At 49.9% G+C, this 21,724-nt stretch overlaps 1 protein-coding gene across 2 annotated transcripts; it reads left to right on the top strand.

Moving 5' to 3' along the window:
- Positions 1 to 611: 611 nt before the first annotated feature.
- On the top strand, positions 612 to 21,426 carry si:dkey-100n23.5 (cyclic AMP receptor-like protein A; the record flags this gene model as incomplete). 2 transcript variants are annotated; one of them, XM_030343467.1, is given in 9 exon segments in its annotated part: positions 612 to 786; positions 2,867 to 2,919; positions 3,292 to 3,346; positions 5,573 to 5,629; positions 5,791 to 5,851; positions 8,522 to 8,609; positions 13,714 to 13,803; positions 14,581 to 14,619; positions 21,348 to 21,426. In XM_030343467.1, coding segments are annotated over 9 exon segments (603 nt in total), but the record flags the coding sequence as incomplete, so codon positions are not given.
- Positions 21,427 to 21,724: the final 298 nt, after the last annotated feature.

The following is a 21,724-nucleotide window of genomic DNA, read 5'->3' as shown; positions in this document are numbered from 1 at the left end:
GTAACAATTGGATCCCATGGGTCTATAGAAAATACCAACAGATAATGGAAGTTAAAGATATCTCTCCCTTGTCAAACAAGTTTTGTGACCTCAGAAGTGGTTAGTAGTGGGTGAATCATTGACTGACTGTAACAAAGGTAGGAACAATTCTTTATATGGCAGGTTGGCCTCCCGGTTGGATGATTTCTCCCAAACAATGAGAACATTTAATTAAGAGGTGGGTGCTTAGTCAGACCTGTAAATATGTGGTGGAATGCTGATAGACTTAACTTTTTTTTGTTGAACTAATAGTCATTAACAAATTCCAAAAGTGTTAGTTTCCTGCACTATCCTAAGTAATAGACCATTACAGAGCACACACAACCTATTATCTAAAACACACGACAATGGTTTGCTTGAACACGGGGATTCTCAATCTCATGACCAACTGTAGTTCTCTAAACAAGTGATAGATCAACTAGTATTCTCTCAATAATACAGTCACCTAGATTAAGTCATTTGTTTTAAATATTAATTCAAAGTCCCTATCCAAAAGTCAGCAGCCAGATTAGTCAAATAACATAGTTCTGGAAGGACAGACGGAACCGTTGTCGTTTCATATAAGCCTCCTTTCTGTCCCTCGCTGCGCACTGTAGAAGCAGGAAGAAGTGCTGTAACATTTTAAATACATTGCATGCCTGTCCTCTTTGAGATACAACCATTAGAATGGAGGCTGAAACGACAAAGTTGCTTAATAACGGCTCACGCTGCATATTTTTCAATACAGATTCAGACGACTATCGATGTGTAAGTAGCGGGAGAGCAGTTTTGTTGCTAAAGTTAGCCCTTCGGCTAGCAGAGATTTCTAGCATAGCTTGCCTGTTCAGTTCCAACGCCCTGACGAACTATTTATTTCCTGTTTGATTGATGGACAGATTCAATGAAGCCTATTCATCGGCATAGTTTGGCGTGGGCGTATGCTTTGCTGACAATCTGTCAGATATTTATGCAAAATAAAAAGTTTTGTTTACGTTGTTATCGACGATAACGAATCAAAAACTAGTGCGGAACTAGCTGTTCATCCCTTGTCAGTGTCAACTTAACACAATGTTTAGTGGGGCCAGATCACAGCAATGTGCACAGAATTGTCATTGTTGTGCAATGTGGTTGTAAAAAATGTATATACCTGATATCTGTGTTTGTGACTTGAGGCATAGAGGTTACATGTTTTATTCAGAATGCATACAAGTAAGGTTACCCAGTAAGGTTGTCCTGCCGAAACACATTAACTGTCACACGACCAGATGACAACCAGTTTCTCAGACAGTGTGTGTGTGTGTGTGTGTGTGTGTGTGTGTGTGTGTGTGTGTGTGTGTGTGTGTGTGTGTGTGTGTGTGTGTGTTTCATCTCCCGGTCCTGTGTTTCATTGCATTTAGTTATTGCATTAAGTTAATCGCAATGTATTAACTACTCAGATTTCTCTACCTGTAACTTCTAAAAACAAAAAGTGTGGGAAACTGAAATCAGTTAGGTTGCTGCTAAGCTGTTGGTCAGACGTGTAACATCAATCCAACAGATCAGCACTAATCATTAAAACATATTTAGAATTCATTTTAATTTCGAACCAACAATTTCATCAGCCATGGTGGCAGGTAGCCACTAACTTTCGGAAAAAGAACACTGCTTTAATGTAGGACCCTGATCCAATTCTTTGCTTATAACGCTGGATACTAGAGTAACCCTATTCAAGTCATCCAATTCTATGTAGTTTGTCTGTTATAATTAAAAATAAAAAGCAATTCTTCTGTTGAATAAATTTGCCCAGTATAAGTCCTATGATCAAAAGAGAAAAAATGGTAATTGTCATTGTGTTTGGTATCTGTTCATATCTTATTTTGTTCATACTTATTTTTTCTTGTTTTTTTATCTTGCCATGTTACCAAAAGACAAGAGAATAACTTAAACATTGTGTCCCAAGGTCTGAAAACAATTAAACAATGGTCATGTGTTTTATTTGTTCTGTTCTTTCACATATGGATTGAGCGGTATTGGTGGGTTGATAAGCTACAAGGAATATGGGCTTGCTGTCCAGAGTGTAGCACCAGTTACTTTTTAAAGTGGTTGCCTTTCCCAACTGTTCCTCGGATCACCCAGACCTGTACACACGTACACTTGTATAAACTTACAAAAACAATCGCTGATCCTTCAGGGAGATAACTCCTGTCTGTGTGACATATAGCCTACTTATTTTAGACTGCCTGAACTTCACAACAACATAGTTAGAATTGCATGCAAGAAGCTGCAACGACAGACCCCTTAGTTTGGAATGAATCATATGGTTAAGAAATCAACCTGCTATACACCTTGCTCATCCTCCTTATTCTCTCTCTCTGTCCTTCATTTTCACTTGCTAGGAAGGGTTACTATGTGTCACTTTGTGGTTCTATGCAAAGCATCCAAAATAACCGGCTTTTGCAAATCTTCACTAGGCACCTTGTAACTGATGTGTAATTAAACTTGCCTCACTGTTAAAATATGTCAACATCATTCCTCTAGATCTTTTTCAGAAAGGCCTAGAGCTATCCACAGCCAAACCAAACCGTTTTTAAGGGATGGTTGGCCAGGCCTAGAAGTTCTTTTTTTAAGGGATTATTGACTGTGGAAATATTTACAAATTATTTACCTCAGGATGAATCAGTCTCGGGGGCCCATCTTTCACAAAATAGCCTCAAAGAAGTTTGGAAGACGTTTACACTAGTGAACAAAGCATTTCTCGTCCTGTGATCTGTCTAGGAGACATTCCCATGATCCTAGATTGTTAATTATATACCTGCCACAACACCTGGTCCTATGGTAGCGGCTAATCTTTTGTTTGTCTGGTTTGCAGGTGGTGATTTTAACGGTGAAGCGAGCAACGGGCACCTTCTCATTAGTTGGATGGTGGGTATACAGGCACACAATGTAGTTCAAATGCTAAATTAGCTGCTGAATATTTCAAATTCTTCTTCATTGAACTATTTGGAGTTTGGCCTTCAATAATGTATGACAAATATAATTAATATTATTCAAACAATGTTTAAGCATCACAATGTTCGCTCTTAGAGACCCATAGTTTTAGTATTGCTTAAAAAACAGTTGCAAAGTATGAATTCATTGATCTCCACTCTATTTATATGTGTTATTACTTGGGTTGTTTTAGTGTAGGTTAACGTCATGTGTTAAAAACGAAGCCATCCCGGCATTTAAACAGACCTGTTGCTCTTTCTGTGTGTGTGTCTCTCTGCCTGCAACTCTGTCTCTCTGATTTTCTAGCTTTTTCATGCTGTTTGTCATCTGGTTGCTGCGCAGGTATCAGTCTTTGGCTCAGGTAAATCATAGGATTTATTTATACGTACCAATTTCAAAGGCATTGTGTGGGTGTGTGGGTTCATGTGTGCTTGAATGTGTTTTGCCTGCTTCAGTGCCATAAGTAGTCTGCTCAATTAGCCACGACAAATCAAGGCGTAATGGAACACAATTAAGAATGCACAGATTAATCAATCAGGCAGTTAATTGATTCTTGGCCTGTCTTTGAAAATCAGCGATGTCTTTTGTTTCCCCACCATGTTATTAAGATGTTTTTTGTTCTTGGCCACACACATGTATCTTTATTAGTTAATCATTCCTCCTCATGCCATTCCAATGCTTCCTTTATCCAGTGTAATTCAACTGAGAAAGAGCAGTTTTGGCCGAAAATCAGCATTTTCGATTAGAGGTGCACATGAGTGGAACACAATACCATCTTACATTAGAGACATGCAAACATATTGCACATTCACATTGAATCGAAAGAAGTGGCTAATCGTAACCAGACCTGTCAACATTGAACAAATTATACGCATTACCACACTGCCAACTACTCTACTTATGTTTTATCTGTTGACTGTCATATGTTTACCCTGCCTGCCCGAAACTGCTTTATTTTATTTTATTCTGGTTTCTTAATTTTGTTAATTTTTTTTTCCATTTGTTTTTTATACCTTTAGTTTATGTTTTATGTGTTTTATGTCCATTTGTTTGTTATACCTTAAGTAAATGTTTTATATGTAATGGGTCATTTTATCTGTTGACTTATAAAGAGATGTGTGTATAGTTCTTTTAATTCTTGTGTATATAATTATTTTTTATTTCTTGTGTGTATAGTTCATTTATTGTGCATCTGGCCTGTTAACATCGGCCCATGGACAATGGATGCAAAACATAAATTTTGGCTAATTCTGGCACATCGACCTGCTCATGTTTATCAATCCGCAATGTCTAAATAAACCTTAAATAATAAAAAATAAATAAGTAAATATTGTAGGATCATTTAGTTAAATTCTTCTAAGGTCTTTCTACTTATGCAGATCTGTGTGTGTGTGTGTGTGTGTGTGTGTGTGTGTGTGTGTGTGTGTGTGTGTGTGTGTGTGTGTGTGTGTGTGTGTGTGTGTGTGTGTGTTTGAAGCGTGTCCAGCCGGTCTGTCAGGTTGGGCGGAGTTCGGCGTTATCCTCCTAATCTGAAGTAAATGACAGCTTAGTGCGCCGCTCTGACGGATCCTATTACCCGCCGGCCGCAGCCCTCCTTCACCGCCGGGGTGCAGGCACGGCTGCCTCGCTCGCTCCTCCTCCTCCTCCCCCCCTTCCCATAGCCCCCCCCCCCCCCCCCCCCGCTTCCCTCACCTACGTCCCTTTGGAAAGGTTATCCGTCACTCGATAGTCTTTAGAGCTCCCCCCTCCGCCTCCTTCCTCCCCTCACTCTCCTGCCCTCTCCTTTGCTCCTTCTCCCCCCCCCCCCCCCCCCCCCCCCCCCAGCCTCGGCGGGATTGTTGGGACACAGATCGATCAAGGCCAGTCCTGTGTGTGTGTGTGTGTGTGTGTGTGTGTTTGTGTGTGTGTGTGTGTGTGTCTGTCTGTCTGTCTGTGTGTGTGTGTGTGTGTGTGTGTGTGTGGCGAATGTGTGTACGCCCATCATTCTATCGTTCTCTGGCCGAACGAGAGCCTCTGTGGGCAGATTTCTGCAAACCAAATACCATCTCCCTCCATACTCCTCAGGTGACCCACTAGCTTATCGATTTCTACCCAAAATGAGGTTTCATTGCAAAAGTAAAAAGGGAGTTAAAAATAAAACAGCAGCCATGAATTGAAGTGTTTTGCGGGGTTCAGTCGGTCTTTATCGTGGGGAAGGCTTGTATTTATATTGGCTGGAGATGCATGTGTAAGGGTGTGTAATATGTGTGTGTTGCACGTCCTCTCACACTATAATCTACAGGGTTTCATGGAATTGCCCATCACGATTATCAGTTATTTTATGCCTCCTTTCTGCTCTCCTCCCCTCCCACTCTCTTTCTCTTTCGCTTTCTGTGTCTCCTTTGCTCTTTCCCTTTCCCTTCCCTCTATCTAATTTTTTTATTGAATTCCCCCGAAATGTTGCCTTCTCTGTGCTCCTGCAAACACACACACACACACACACACACACACACACACACACACCGAAAATCTCTATCTCACTCTTTCTCTCTACCTCCCTCCCTCTCTCTGTCTCTCTCTTTCTCTCTCCCCCCCTCCCTCCATGCAGAAGATGATTCTTAGCCTGACAGTAGCAGCCTTCTTTGACAGCGCAGCATATGTCATGGTGAGTCACTCCTGTCTGATTCCACGCACAAATCACAGTCACGCACTCACACCCCCATCCTCCACACATATAAACACATACTCCCATAGAATTGCGTTTCTAGTTGGGGACATGGGAAAAATCTACCCAATGCTCTCTCTTTTTGCCTTCTTTCTTCCCAGGGCGAGTCCCATCCGGAAGGCTTTCTGTGCGCTTTTCAGGGGCTGTGGCTCACTTACTTTGGTAAGATAAGATGTAAACACATACACAGACATGCACACGCAGACACACATCCACAAACATGCCAACATGGCACTCTGCTCCCCAGCCAAAGACAGCCGGGCCATGCTCTAGGAAATGGTTGTCATTAGGCCAGCTCTGTTGCGTTTTTTAGCGCTCTTAGCCCCTGTTACCCCTGACGCGCCCAAGCAAGCAAGCCTCGTTAGACGGTCGCTAATGAGACAGTGACACGGAGCTGTATGTGTGGACAAACAAGGGCCCCTGCACTCACCTACACGCGCAACACTCTGGATTCCTGGATTTGTGTGTATATCTGTCATCCAATGTCAGGATTAAGCTCCCCACCTGCTCTAGCCAAGGTTACTCCCCTCGCAATTTATCCGGTAACACAAATCAGTGGTTTGTGTAATAGCACGTCACGCGACACTGTGACAATCTGATGCGCAAAGTAATCGTTGTGTAAGTCGTTAAAGCTGCGCCAATCACAAACGTTTCCTATTGACAAATCGGCAGAATAATGTGTGCCACCCAAAAGCTGTCACAAATGTTCTCCTGGGGCTCTGTTTGAGGAAATGGAGTGCTTCCAGTTTCTCCGCCCTGTCTTGTAACCAGTCGAGTTACAGCATGGTTGCATGTCGCCATATGTTACCAAGAGCGCAGCGTTCAAGCTGTGTTGTGCAACAGGGTGGCGACCATCGTTGGGCTTTTGTTTGTTTGCCAGACTCCTTCAGAGCAAAGCCTTGCAGCCCTACAGCCGTCAGACAATTCATGCCGTCTTCAATTTATTCTCCACGGGATGCTTCAGTGCAGTATGCCTACATAATAATTTCACAGCAATGCAAAGAAATGTAACTTATTTGGACATTTTGACACACATCGGTCGATAACCTAGCTTGGTGATCGGACTGTTTTTTTACCAGTGCTTGGGAATGTAAACCCTTACAAATGGTTCAGAAATGCCACAGTTGATGCAACGCCAGGGTGTCGGTACACGGGTCGGGATCATGAACTTTGGATTCCGTATTGAACGAGATGGCGTCAGACAGCTGCCATTCATCCAGGCCATCCATTCTTTGATGAGCACATTTGCCCTTCGAAGAATGCCAACTATTGACGGTTTCGGTGTGAAGAGGCTCTTGAGTGAAATCTGTAAAGCAAGATTCGCAGAGAGGTTTCAAGGATGAAACATGCCAGCGTTAATTTTGAGCTTGCCCTCGGCCTCTGTGGCTCTGGGGCGAATGCACATATGACATTTGACCATTCATTTTCCTTTAAAACTTAGACAATGCGCACACACTGACCCACCCACCCATCTTGACCTGCGATCCATGCAGGAGACTTGATGCAGTCAAGACCAGCCTATAGCGTTGCATCATATGCTCTTGAAAGCCCCCGGCTGCTGGTGGGTTACGTCATGTGACGTTCAGAGCAAAATTGCAAAAACAAAAAAAGATTCTATCTGCCCCTGCATAATATACCTAGTGTACAGCGCGTGTGTGTGCGCGTGCGTGCGTGTGGGGGGGGGTTTGTCTCCAACTGTGTGAAGCGGGGTATGTTGTGTATGTGGTTCTGCAAATCCATCAATCTGACGGCTGGCCCTGCCTGTCATGTCAAATACTATAGATAGACAGTGTCTCTCTCTCAAACAGCCACACACACACACACACACACACACACACACACACACACACACACACACACACACACACACACACACACACACACACACACACACACACACACACACACACACACCCGCACAAACACACCCGCACAAACACACCCGCACAAACACACATGCACACACGCACACAGACAGGCGCACACAAACGATAAAGGAATAGCAGAAAGTGAGTGGATGCAGAATAAGGGGAATAGGGAAGCAGACTATGGAGCGTCTCCCGTCTCTGTGGCTCACCATGTTTTCATCCCCTCGGCTCCCTGCTGACTACACCTCTCCTTCGCTCCTCTCTTCCTGTCTTTTGCAGCACTTCACCATGCGCGCCTCTCTCTCTCTCTCTCTCTCTCTCTCTCTCTCTCTCTCTCTCTCTCTCTCTCTCTCTCTCTCTCTCTCTCTCTCTCTCTCTCTCTTTCTCTTGCTCTCTGTCTCTCTCTTTGTCTCAATCTCTCTCTCTCCCTCTGTCTGTCTCTCTCTCTCTCTCTCTCTCTCTCTCTCTCTCTCTCTCTCTCTCTCTCTCTCTCTCTCTCTCTCTCCCTCTGTCTGTCTCTCTCTCTCTCTCTCTCTCTCTCTCTCTCTCTCTCTCTCTCTCTCTCACATGCTCTCTCTGCCTTTCTCTTTTTGGCTCCACCCCCAGCGTTGTGTTATCTCGTCCTGTTTCTCCATAGTTCATCATTATCTCTCTCTCGCCGCTCCCCCTCTCATCCATCACCATCAGCCACAAGTTTCCCTCATATTACTGCTGAATGGGCCTTCATTTATCATACAAGTAGAATGCATATGTGTGCACACTTGCACACACACACATAAATGCACGCACACACACACACACACACACACACACACCCACACAAGCCTGGAGGTTGGTGTTGTGCAGCTGGGTGGGTATGTTGCATTGTGACCTTCCTTTGTTTTCTCTCTCTCTCTCTCTCTCTCTCTCTCTCTCTCTCTCTCTCTCTTCCCCCCCCCCCCCTCCGCCCTCTCCTTCCCCACAGACTGGTGTGCCCTGGCCTGGGTCTGCCTCATCACATTTAACCTCTACCTCAACCTGGTCAGAGAGATCAGCACCAGCAGATATGAGACGTGAGTGGTGGTCTGGAAGGGGGGGGGAGAAAGGGGGGCTGGGGGGGAGGGTACAGAGGGGACCGCTCTTTTTGAATTAACAGCCAGTGACTGTCCTTGTCGGCCGCCTAGGGTCTTTCCTGCTAACTCTCTCTCTCTCTTTGTGTGTGCGTGTGTGTGTGTATCCGTGGACCACACATTTGTAAATCATCAGTGTGTGTGTGCGTGCGTGCGTGCATGCATACGTTTGTGTGTGTGTTGTGCACAAGTGTTGGGAGCGGCGTGTTGGGTCTCTCCCTCGAGCATCAGCAACCCCCCCCCCCCCCCCTTCTCCTGTTCCAGACAGACGACGCTCTAATTGAAAAGGGAGAGAGCGGCAGCCTTTGAATGTGTGTGTGTGTGTGTGTGCGTGTGTGTGTGTGTGTTCGCACGTGTGTGTGCGGCCGTTCGCTCGTCTTCGCACTTCACAGCTTTCTGTTTCTGTCGCTCAAACTCCCACGAGCACCCTCAAGTGTAAGTGTGAATGTGTGTGTGTTTGTGTGTCCTTCCGTGTGTCCGTGCGTGTGCGTGCATGTTTCACTACATTTTTATTTATTTTTGGCGTGGAGAGCCTTTGACACGGACACGGAACGGTAAATTGCTTCAGGTACGTGCAGGTAGGGGGGGGGAATTAGGGCAGTTTTTATGCGTGACTCAGTTTGCATAGTTAATCGTGTTCCTCGTATATCCTGCATACTTGATGAGGCTTCCTTGCGTGTTTTTTTGCGTTCTTGCATGTGTGAGTGCGTGAGTGTGTGAGTTCGTGCTTGTGTGCGTGTGTGTGTGTGTGCATGAGGGGCTTGCCACCTCCCCCCATCACACACATGGGAGCTCCTCATATTGATTAGTAATAAAGCAGACAATATAATGGGTTGTATAACTCATTGACCGTGTGTTTGTGTGTGTGTGTGTGGGGAAGGGGGTTTACGGCATGGTTGACAGCTTGGGGGGGACGGAACTGAACCACTCATACCTCCGGTGTCCTGTCACAGCCTTCATCAACTCTGTGTGTGTGTTTCTGTGTGTTTCTGTGCATGTACATGCACATTTAATATACAATGGGTCCGGGAGAGTGCGTGTGAGTGTTTGTGTTGCATTTTGCATGCGTGTGTGCCTGTGCCTGTGTGTGTGTGTGGTTATGATTGCATGCCTTGTGTGTGTGTGTGTTTGTGTGTCTGTGTGTGTGTTGTGGGTGGATGTGTTTGCTACGGGCTCGAAAAAAAAACAAGTAGAGGAAAAATGGGGGGAAAAAAGCCAGGCAGCACTCTAATAGATTGGAGCTTAGCAAGAGGAGAGCGCCAGGGGACTACACACACACACACACACACACTCACGCACACGCAGACGCACACATACACACACACACACACACACACACACACTCACACTCACACATATACACATAGACAGATTCACGTTGGCTACCTACCTGATTGTGTGTGCGTGCGTGCGTGCGTGCGTGCGTGCGTGCGTGCGTGCGTGCGTGCGTGCGTGCGTGCGTGGCTGCTTCTGGGGTGCAGGTCTGAGCTATGTGTTTATGCAGAAGGAGCGCGACTTGCGTTTGGCATCCTCAACATGCATGCACAATTACCTGCTGCAGCCACCCAAACCCCCTCCCACACACACACTCACCGCGCACCTTCAACATGCACACACGCAGACACACACACACACATACACACACATACTCCCAAACCCCTCCCACATCCCTTCCCACGCACACACACACACACACACACACAGCGCAAACCTTCAACGTGCACACACGCAGACGCACTCCACGGACTCAGCACCATGAACGCACCCAGCCCCACACACACACACACAGACGCACACACACACACACACACACACACACTGGAAGACGCACTTTGAAGGCGTAGGCTGATGGTTTATGAATGAACAAATCGCCGGAGGAAGCGGAGACCGGGATGGATGAGCGTGCGGAGCGCAGGCAGCGGGGAGAGGTGGAGGGGGGCATGGGGGGGGCATGGGGCGGGGGGGTTCTGTGGCGGGAAGCACATTACACACGCGGCGTGCGGTGCAGAGAGGACACAGAGATAGAAATGAAACGGGGGGTTGAGAGGGGAGGCAATGAATTCAGCTGTGGAGAAAAAAGGAGAATAGATCGAGCCTTGAGAGAGAGGGGGGCGAGAGAGAGAGAGGGGGGCGAGAGAGAGATAGAGAACTATATAAGCCTCTGTGAGTGGATGTGTGTGTGTGTGTGTGTGTGTGTGTGTGTGTGTGTGTGTGTAGTGGTCCTGCTGTGCTTCATTAAGGCCATGTTGTGCTGCGCTCCGGACCTCGTCATCTTCCTCTCACCGCTCCACCACTCCGCAGACTGCTGTATGTGTGTGTGTGTGTGTGTGTGTGTGTGTGTGTGTGTGTGTGAGCTCGAGCTTGTGTTTGTTTGTGTGTGTGTGTATGTGCTTAAGCCTGTGTGTATGCATGTGTTTGTCTGTGTGAGTGTGTGTGTGTGTTTGTTATTTTGTGTGTGGTGTTAGAGCCTGTATATTTGTGTGTTTGTGTGTGTGCTTAAGCCTCTGTGTGTATGTGTGTGTGTGTGTGTGTGTGTGTGTTTGTGTCTGTGTGTGGGTGTGTGTGTTTGCACCCGCGCTTGAGCCTGTGTGTGTGCTGGAGCCTGTGTTTGTGTGTGTGTGTGTCTCAACAATCGATTTCCTGACAAGCCTCCTCCCCTTGTCGGCAAGCCGCAGATTGGCAGCGCTGATTTCACCATTTGTATCCTCTGGTCTCTCTCTCCCGCACCCTCTCTCTCTCTTTCACTCTCTCTCTCTCTCTCTCTCCCGCACCCTCTCTGTCTCTCTCTCTCCCGCACTCTCTCTCTCTCTCTCTCTCTCTCTCTCTCTCTCTCTCTCTCCTACATCTGCGTCGTTCCTTTGGATATCTCTTTCTTTCCGTCTCTTTGCCCAACCCACTCTCTCTCTCCCTGTATCCATTCATTCGTATAGTCTCTCTCCCACCAGCTTTCCGTTCTATTTCCAACCACTCCACAGCGTTGTCTCTCACCTCCCACACATTATCACACTTCTGCCCATCAGCGAGGCAGACGGAGAGAGAGACAGCGAGAGGAAGCGAGAGAGATACAGACAGCGGGGAAGAGACAGAGAGAGAGTGTGGGAGAGAGAGAGAGAGAGAGAAAGACAGAATCAGAAATACGATACCCCTCGGAGTAGGAGAGAGCGAGCGGGTGTGTCTGTGTGTGTGTGGAGGGCGATCGAGTGTGTGTCAGCGGCTCGTCTGTCGCTCGATTGACCGCACTTGGAAGCAGTCAGGGCAGGACTTCCACTCTATTGACCGGGGGGCCGTGGCTCGCTCTATCAAGTATTGACGCCCACACCCCGAGACCCCGGAGCACCTCATCTGCACACACGCACGCAAACACGCACGACCACACGCAGACACAAGCGCACAAAACACAGGCACGCACGTACGCAAACACACACACACACGCACGCACGCACGCACGCACGCACTCCCATTCACACACACTCACACACAGCCGCAGATATGCACGCACACATGCAAACACACAGAAACACAGACACACGCCACTCACACACATACACATGTACGCACACGCATACAGAGGCGCACACACACACACAAACACACGCACATACATTCACGCATGCACTCCCTTCCACACACGCACACACACACACACTCACAGACAGCCGCAGATATGCACACACATGGGCACACTCAACATAACATAAAGCCACAGACAAATGCACGCACACACACACACACACACACACACACACACAACCGCTGACACGTGCACACTCAACGTAATGTACAGCCACAGACAAACGCACGCCGATAGCATAAATAACATACACTGCTGCTCACACACACAACCACAGGTACACACAGCCGCAGACTAGCAGACACACACTCAAACATATGTGCCAACACACTAACACTATACACAAGTTAACATATACACTATTGCACACACACTCGCACATGTGCAGACACTCACACAGACACACATACTCACATAACATACACCACCGCAGCACGAGCACCAGCACACACACCAGCACACACACGTACAGCCTCAGTCCCATGCACACATGTGCTCATTTGAACAGTCAGACACATAAACACACAGACATCCAAAGACACACGCACAGACTCGCTGGCAGTTTCAGATGTGTTGTGATGTTCCATTATTTCCAGCTGTGTGTTTGAAGGGGGGGGGGTGGGCATGTTTTGATCAAATTAATTGGTATTCCTCCTGAAATAGAAATAGACACAATATATATTTAGGATAAAATATGTGTTGGAGTTGACATGCCGCGATTGTGTTTTTCAGTTTCTTTTAGGTATAGATTTACTTGTTATTAATTCTATATGAGTACTGTATAAATGCGCTACTTTGCCTTTAAATTGTGATTCTCCAACCAGGAGAAAGACAAAGTGCTTTATTAAGTAAAAGACAATGGACCCAACACAACATGTCCCCACATATTTGACATCTATTGCATAATACTGGACTCCCACCGCTCACTACAGCGGCCCGGTCTCCACGGCCAAATAATATGCTTTGAGTTCTAGGGCAGATCACTTTTAGTGCGCTCTCCGCGGTTTGGATTAGCACACGGCTCATTCAATCATTTTAACGGGCCCTGCTTACGCCACCCTCCCTCAGATCAGAGCGATGTAATTAGGATTGAAATTACCCAGGCCAACTGGAAGTCTACTTTTATGGGCATCTGTCTGAGCCCCAAAACCAGTCTGGGCGGATTCCGCTCTGAGACGGAGAGGACTCGGTCACGGAATATAGATTTTTACTTTGCTTAGAAGTACATGCAGATCTGGGCCTTCACTGAAGTAGTAATGAATCTCCTTTCTTTCTTTTGTGTCTTTCTTTCATCCTTTCTCTTTTCCCTTCTTCCCTTTATTTATTTACTTTTTTCTTGTGTGCGTGTGTGTGTGTGTGTGTGTGTGTGTGTGTGTGTGTGTGTGTGTGTGTGTGTGTGTGTGTGTGTGTGTGTGTGTGTGTGTGTGTGTGTGTGTGTGTGTGTGTGTGTGTGTGTGTGCGTCTCACTGAGCGCAGATTCTACCATGTGACCGCCTGGGGGCTGCCTCTCATCATGGCTGTCCTGCCCTTGCTGAAGGGCTGCTACGGTCCGGCGGGAGCCTGGTGGTACGTACAAACCGACAACCTCTACCATGCCTGTCCATAGTCAGTAACGAAGCAACGTTCCTTCCCTCCAATTAGAGGTGATGAAACAATAAGTAAAGAAATAATAATAATCAAATTTTCTGTGCCCCCTGTGCTCTTTGAATGTGATTTTTTTCCTTTACCCGATGCAGTGTTCCAAAATAGCCAATTACTGATCCATCCCTGGGCAGCGGGAGAAACTCTGCCATTAAAAACAGTGCGGGGGGTTGGGAAGGGGGGGGGGTTGTGTTTGCGAGGCAGCTCAGACGGAGAGGAGGAGCGGGGAGGAGGGAGGAGGGGGCGGTCAGAGGGAGGGAGGAAGCGGTGCAAAGCAAATTGGGACAGAGCCTTAATCTCTGGGCTCCGTTCCCTTCCCGCTCTCCCTGCTTATTAATAGCTGCAGCTGCACGTCGTTTCCCCCCTCTCTCTCTCTCTCTCTCTCTCTCTCTCTCTCTCTCTCTCTCTCTCTCTCTCTCTCTCTCTCTCTCTCTCTCTCTCTCTCTCTCTCTCTCTCTCTCTCTCTCTCTCTCTCTCTCTCTCTCTCTCTCTCTCTCTCTCTCTCTCTCTCTCTTCCCCCCCCCCCTCGTTTTCTCTCTCTCTCTCTCTCTCTCCCTCCATCTCTCTCTTGCTTCTTTTCCAGCTCTTGCTCTTTTTCTCATTCCACTCTTTATTTTACTCACACCATTTTTCTCCCTCTATCTCTCCCTTTCTTTCTCTGACTCTCTCTCTCTCTCTCTCTTTCTCTCTCTCTCCCCCCAGCTGGATCACAGACAATCACGTAGCCTGGAGATTTGGGATGTAAGTAGAACCTTTCAGCCCTGCCGTCAACCCCCCCCCCCGCCCCTGCCCTAACACACACACACACACACACACACACACACACACACACACACACACACACACACACACACACACACACACACACACACACACACACACACACACACACACACACACACCACACATTCCCTCCTCCCCAGAGGGAGAGAAGCGCGGTGGGGGGTGGAGGAGGAGGGGGGGAGGTAGGTCCCTGTGGAGAGAGGGGTGAAGGGGTTGTGTGTCAGGGGAGCATGTGGCGCTCACCCTCCCCCCTGCTGGGGCCAAGATGTCTCTCTGTGTGTGTGCGCGGGCGTGTGCGCAGGCGTGTGCGCGGCCGTGCGTGCGGCGCGTCTGCCCGGCCAGATTGAGGGGGAGGTTCTCCGCTGTGTGTTTAAGCGTTTAGGACAGCGGTGAAGGATTACCGCTGTACGCCGCTCACTCCAACCAGCCCCCAGTCTGGAGGGGCTCTGCCAATCCCCCCGTGCACACTTACACACACACACGCACACACACACACACACACGCGCATGCACACCCACACACACACACATGCACACACACACACACACACACACAGCCTGCAACCCAAGGTAATCGCGTTGCTGCTCGCAACATCAGCAGGGAATCAATCTTGCTAAACAAATAAACAACCGCGCACGCACGCGCACACACACACACACACACACACACGCACACACACACAATGTCGGCGCTGCGCGTATGCGCCGGTCGCCGCGGCGCTGTCTGTGTGCTGACTGTGTGTGCATTTCACGGTGGCTGTGGTGAAGCGTGTGGTCTTGGCTGTGGTGTCGTGAGCCGTGAGGGGAGTGTGTGTGTGTGTGTGTGTGTGCGCGTGTGTTTGTGTATGTGTGTGGGGGGTTGGGGGGAGAGGGGGCGGGGGAAGGGGGGGCTGCGGAGGATCAGGGAATCTTCATTAGCGGTAATTACATCAAACCAGACGAGAGATTAGAGACCAGGCCAACGGGCCGACAGGACACACACACACGCCCACACACACGCGCAAGCACACACGCACCCACAGCCAGACGCATTCACACACACACTCACAAACACACACACACACAAAACCAGACCCATGCATACGCAGACATATACACCTTACATGGTGTGTTACCTTAGTGGTGGGTATGTGTAAGACAAGGGTTGGTAATGATGTGGAAGGAGACGGGGGGGGGGGGGGGGGGGGGGGGGGGGGGGGGGGGGGGGGGGGGGGGGGGGGGGCTACAGCAGGGCGTTGAGAGGGTGTATGTGTTTGTCTTTGAGGAAGTGTGTGTCTAGGGGACGGGGAACGGGGAGTGGGGTGGTGGAATGGGGTGGGGGGGATGTAAAGGGGAGATGAAAGTGTGAAGGGCCGGTGGGTACAGAGGGGGGGGGGGGGGGGGGGGGGGGGGGGGGGGGGGGGGGGTCTGGGAGGGAAGGAAGTCGGCAGCAACGCAAAATAGAGATGGCTCCCCGTCCGCCCCACCACCTTATCGCTCTCCCCCCTGCAGCCCCCCCCCCCCCCCCCCCCTGTGCATCCACCCCCACGGCCTCCCAGTCTGTCTTCATCAGGGCTCAGCCGAGCATGTCGACAGGACGGCAGGGAAGGGTGGTGTGTGTGTGTGTGTGTGTGTGCGTGTGCGTGTGTGTGTGTGTGTGTGTGTGTGCGTGCGCGTGTGTGTGTGTGTGTGTGCGTGTGTCTGCGTGCGTGTGTGTGCGTGTGTGTGTGTGTGACAGCTTCAACCCTCAGGAGCGAGACCAGAACGAACAGGGCTGTGGTGGCAGGGCCAGTGGGGGGGCCGGGGGGGGGGGTTGCTTGTGTTTTGGATATCCAGGGTTTGAGTCAGCACGCGCAGCGCCCAAGGTGAGCCCAGCTGAGTCACCAGCGGCCGTCAGCGCTTTTCTTCTTTTCCCTTTTTTCTTTTCTTTTGGAAACGTTATGCTCCATGGCAACAACACACACACACACACACACACACACATGGACAGGCGCGCACACGAAGAAAAACACATGGCGCCGGTGTCCGAGAATCTGTCCTGCATCGACGAAACAACAGCAAAGGAAAAACTGGAAAAACACCACGCGATAGCGCCCGGGAGTAAACCCCTTCATCCACCCGAACACACACACACTCGCACACACACACACACACACACCCACAGACACCCCCTGCGTGGTGACAGGAGGTGTGTTGTCGGGGGCCAGGTGAGAGCCGGCCCCGTGTCGGGACTCGTGTCGGGCCCCGTGTCGAACCCCGTCTCTGTGGCGGCTGGACGCCCAGCCTCTCCACCAAGGTTACCCGCGGCCGACTTGGTTTCACTTGAAAAACAATGATGCTGCCTGCCACGGCGCGCACACACACACACACACACACACACACACACACACACACACACACACACACACACACACACACACACACACACACACACGCGCACACACACACATACACTCCCACATGCACACACCCTGCTCTTTGTTCTTCGTTCATTATTTTCCTCCCTCCTCTTTTTTTCCGCTTTCTTTCTTTCTCACTCTCTCTCTCTCTCTCTCTCTCTCTCTCTCTCTCTCTCTCTCTCTCTCTCTCTCTCTCTCTCTCTCTCTCTCTCTCTCTCTCTCTGTCTCTCTCTCTCTCTCTCTCTCTCTCTCTCTGTCTCTCTCTCTCTCTCTCTCTCTCTCTGTCTCTGTCTCTGTCTCTGTCTCTGTCTCTGTCTCTGTCTCTGTCTCCGTCTCTTTCTCTCTGTCTTTGTCTCTCTCTCTCTGTGCCTTTGTGTGTCTCTCTCTGTGTCCTTCTCTTTCTCTCTGTCTCTGTCTGTCGCTCTCTCTCTCTCTGTCTCTCTCTGTCTTTTTCTCTCCCGTATCGGTGTTTCTCCCTCTCGGTCTCGGTCTCGGTCTCTCTCTCTCTCTCTCTCTCTCTACTCTTTATGCGCAGCCTGCCCGGGCTGGAGGCGGTCAGACAGGGGGATGGTGACGTCTCGCTGTGTGTTAGCGCTCTCCCGGGTCAGGGGTCGGAGCACCGCGTCCCCGTCCCCCAACTTCCACCCTCCCTTTATTCCGCTCTCCCTCTCTTAATATTTTTTTCTCTCCCCTTCTTTTTTTCCGCTCTTTTTTTCTTTTCGGCAGTTATTATTTCCGGCTGAAAATGGACCGCCACCCAGCGCTCCCATCTCGCACCGAGCACTTGAATTAAAGCCGCTTTCATGCAGACCGCGTTCCTCCGAGAGGGACAGAGAGATGAAAAACGAGAGAGAGAGAGAGAGAGAGAGGGAGAGAGTGGGAGGGAAGGAGGGAGGGGGAGAGAGAGGGAGGGATGACGAAATAAAGATGAAGAAAAGGAGAAATAAAATTGTAGCGTAAAAAAAAAAGAAGGAATTTGTAGCCTGTGTGAGTGCGTGTGCGTGCGTCAGTCCGTGTGTGTGCGCGGATTTTATGGGTGTGCAGCGTCTACCCAGAGTTCCCCTGATTTCGGCTCGCCTCCCCGTGTCTGCCGCTGTTTCCTTCAGATCCTTTAATCCCTCTGTGGCTATCCGTCTTCCTGTCTGTCCTCCCCTAGTCACCTTCCATCTGTCCGTCTCTCTCGCTCGCTCCTCTCCCCCTCCCTTGTCCTGTTTTAACCTATCGCCTTCCCGCTCACTTTGTCCTCATCTCTCTCTCCCTCTCTCTCTCTCTCTCTCTCTCTCTCTCTCTCTCTCTCTCTCTCTCTCTCTCTCTCTCTCTCTCTCTCTCTCTCTACGGTCCTGACCATCTTATCCTCCCTTTCCATAAAAAGGGGACGTCCACGTCCCTTCTCTCTCTTCCTCTCCCTCCCTGTCCCCCTGCCTCTCGATCTTTCTCTCTCCCTCTTCTCCCTCTCTCTCCCTCATTTCTCAATCTCTCTCTCTGTGTCCCTCTCATCTTGTTCACTCTCCATATCCCGCTCTCTATCGCTCTCTCCCTCTCTCTCCCTCTCTCTCCCTCGCTCCGTCTCTCTCTCTCTCTCTCTCTCTCTCTCTCTCTCTCTCTCTCTCTCTCTCTCTCTCTCTCTCTCGCTCCGTCTCTCTCTCTCTCTCTCTCTCTCTCTCTCTCGCTCCGTCTCTCTCTCTCTCTCTCTCTCGGGGTAGTGCTCAGCTGTAGAGCACGGCGGACTCTAATGGCAGATCATTATCATGCTAATTAGAGCACTTTGTAGCTGCCGCCCGTCATTCTCTACCTCCCCCCCTTCCTCCCCCCGTCCCCCCCCCCCTCCCATCTCCCATCGTTAAAAGGCCACCCCTTAATCCCCCCCCCCCCACCCCCTTTTTTTTGTTGTTTGCCTCCATTTTGCTCTCGGCCTGTCGGTCTCTCTCTCTCTCTCTCTCTCTCTCTCTCTCTCTCTCTCTCTCTCTCTCTCTCTCTCTCTCTCTCTCTCTCTCTCTCCCTGCACCCTCCATCTCTCCGTCATTAACAGGAGGTGCGCTGGCGTAATTGGACGCCGTTTATTCCGGAGAGCGGGTTATTAAATCACAGCGAGGTGACGCTCGTTCGGGTACCCCCCCCCCCCCCTACATCCCCCCCCCCCCCCACACACACACGCACACGCAACGCACCACCACACACCCACCACCACCGCACGCGCAACGCACCACCACACACGCACCACACCACCACACCACACCACACCACCACACCCCTCCACCACCGCACACGCACCACACACACAACACAAGCACCGCATCACCGCCCGCCGCACAGCTCACACACAACGCATCACTAACATGCGAAACGCTCCACATCGCTCCCCCCTACACAGAGACACACATGCACACACACACACACACACAAAAGCTTTCTTGCTGGAGCGCCACACACACACACACACACACAAAAAAAACGTTTGCGCACTATCAGCAGACACACACACAATACTCTGCTTGCAAGAGCACACACACACACACACTCACACACAAAGAATAACGATCGTGGCCGAGTGCCACACAAAGACACACACACACACACACACACACACACATATACACACACACACAAACGCACGCAATAACGTTCGTGCCGAAGCGCCACATGCTCTCAGACACACACTCAAATGCACACACAGGCGCGCACGCAATCAAAGCTGATTTTGCTTGTATAATTGCCGTGGCGCAGGGCTCGGGGGAAAATGATGTATGCGCTCGGCAGTCCTTCCTCTCCCATTTATGTCTCCCCCCCACACCCCCTCCCTCCCTCCTGCTTGCTGCTGCGCTGCTCCCAAAGCCTCCCCTCCCTCCCCCCTCTCCCCCTCTCCCCCGCCGCTGCCTCTGAGGCACGTTGTTCTCCGTGAAGTTCGCTGATTTATCTATTTATTTACCATCAACATATTGATTTATTTATCCATCCGGCGATGTATCTATATATTTTTATATTTATTCCCTCATCTATTTATTCATTCATGCGTTCTACAAAAGGGTGAATATATTCATGGAGGGGATATCGGCTTATTTTTTTTTTTCAGCTGGCTTTAGTTGCCGCCTGTGATGGGGGGGGGGGAGGGGTTGGCAGGAAGCGGTGGGGGGGGGGGGGGGGGGGGGGGGGGGGGGGGGGGGGGGGGGGGGGGGGGAGGGGGTGATCAGAGGGGGAGGGGGGCAGGAGGAAATGGGGAGGGGGTGATCAGAACGAGGGGGACAGGAGGAGAGGGGCAGGGGGAGTTTGGGCGGGGGGGCTGTGCAGGGGGAGGTGGGGGCAGGGGGAGGAGGTGGGCATCGGGGGGGTGATCAGGGGGAGGTGTGGGCATGGGGGGGGGGGGGGGGCAGGTCATTGTCTCTCATCCGAGAGCTATTCCCCCCACTATACCGCACCTTGTTTTGTTTGTTATCTTGTTTGTATTTGGTCCTTTTTCCTTTGATTGTTTTGGCCCTATCTCGCGCCGACAATTAGGCCAGCGATGCTCTCGTCGGCCGGGTCTGGCGCGGCCTTTAATGCACGCGTGTGTTCCCCGTGTAGCTAGTTACGAGCCTGGCCGCTTGGATGGGCTCTTCACTGGGCTGCTGGCACCGCTCGTGCCCCCGGGACCCTGGGGTGGGGCCGGGGCCGGGGCCGGGGCCGGGGCCGGGGCCGGCCTTCCTCTGTTTCTAGTTTTTTTTTGTCGTCCTGAAAACCTGTCTGCTGTGAGAGCGATACAATGGGCAGCGTTGTGATTCCAAGGAGGGGCTGAAACTCCTCCGAACGCGCTCAACAAGCTCCCGCTCGGGTTGCGTAACACAGGGCTGCCGTGCCCGTGAAAAACCCATCACTCTCCCACACACACAGTTACACACACGCACACACACGAGCATGCACGCACACACACACACACATACACACAAACACCATTTGCTTTTATCTCTCTCTCAGACACCTGGCATGCTGTCTCCCCTGTGCCTCCTCCAAATGTTTTCTCCCTCTCACCTTACACACACACACACACACACACACACACACACACACACACACACACTTTTGTGACATGCACACGCATCAACACACAGCGGCCGACACCACACAATAAGCAAGAGACTTAAAAAACGAACTAAAAGTTACATCTAAACAAAGAAATTAGTATTTTGAGAAAAACATGACTCGACTGATCAGTTTGGGATGACTGCTGTTATTGTTGTTGTTGTTGTGACTTGTTGTCACGTTGCTAACCCACAGTTGGAGAACATCCATTACAGCTATCATTATTCGTCTTTTATTGTGTGATATTATTCCGCAGATGGTACGTTCCTCTGTTCACCCTCATCGTCCTGATGATCTGCTGCTACGCCAGGATCATCTTCGTGGCCAATCGAAGGGTGAGTTCCTGAAGCCCCGCCCTCTGGCGGACCACATCAAATCAGCATCCCATTCCCAACACCCCTCTAAATGGTTCAGGACAGGACAGAGTGCAGGCAGGCCATTAGATGAATCTGAATCTATGGTGACCTTTTAAGAGATTGGTTTGAATTGGTCTCCAAAATCATAGTCCTTGTGGTCTGTGTGTGTGTGTGTATGTGTGTGTGTGTGTTTGTAGGAGTGTCGGCATGTGGAGGTCAGTGTGTTTGTGTAGGAGTGTCTGCATGTGGTGGTGTTTGTGTGCGTGCGTATGTGTGC

The sequence above is a fragment of the Gadus morhua genome, chromosome 20, assembly GCF_902167405.1.
Source record: "Gadus morhua chromosome 20, gadMor3.0, whole genome shotgun sequence".
Classification (NCBI taxonomy): domain Eukaryota; kingdom Metazoa; phylum Chordata; class Actinopteri; order Gadiformes; family Gadidae; genus Gadus; species Gadus morhua.
Note: the sequence above shows the minus strand (reverse complement) of the source record. Positions and strands in the feature narration are given on the sequence as shown.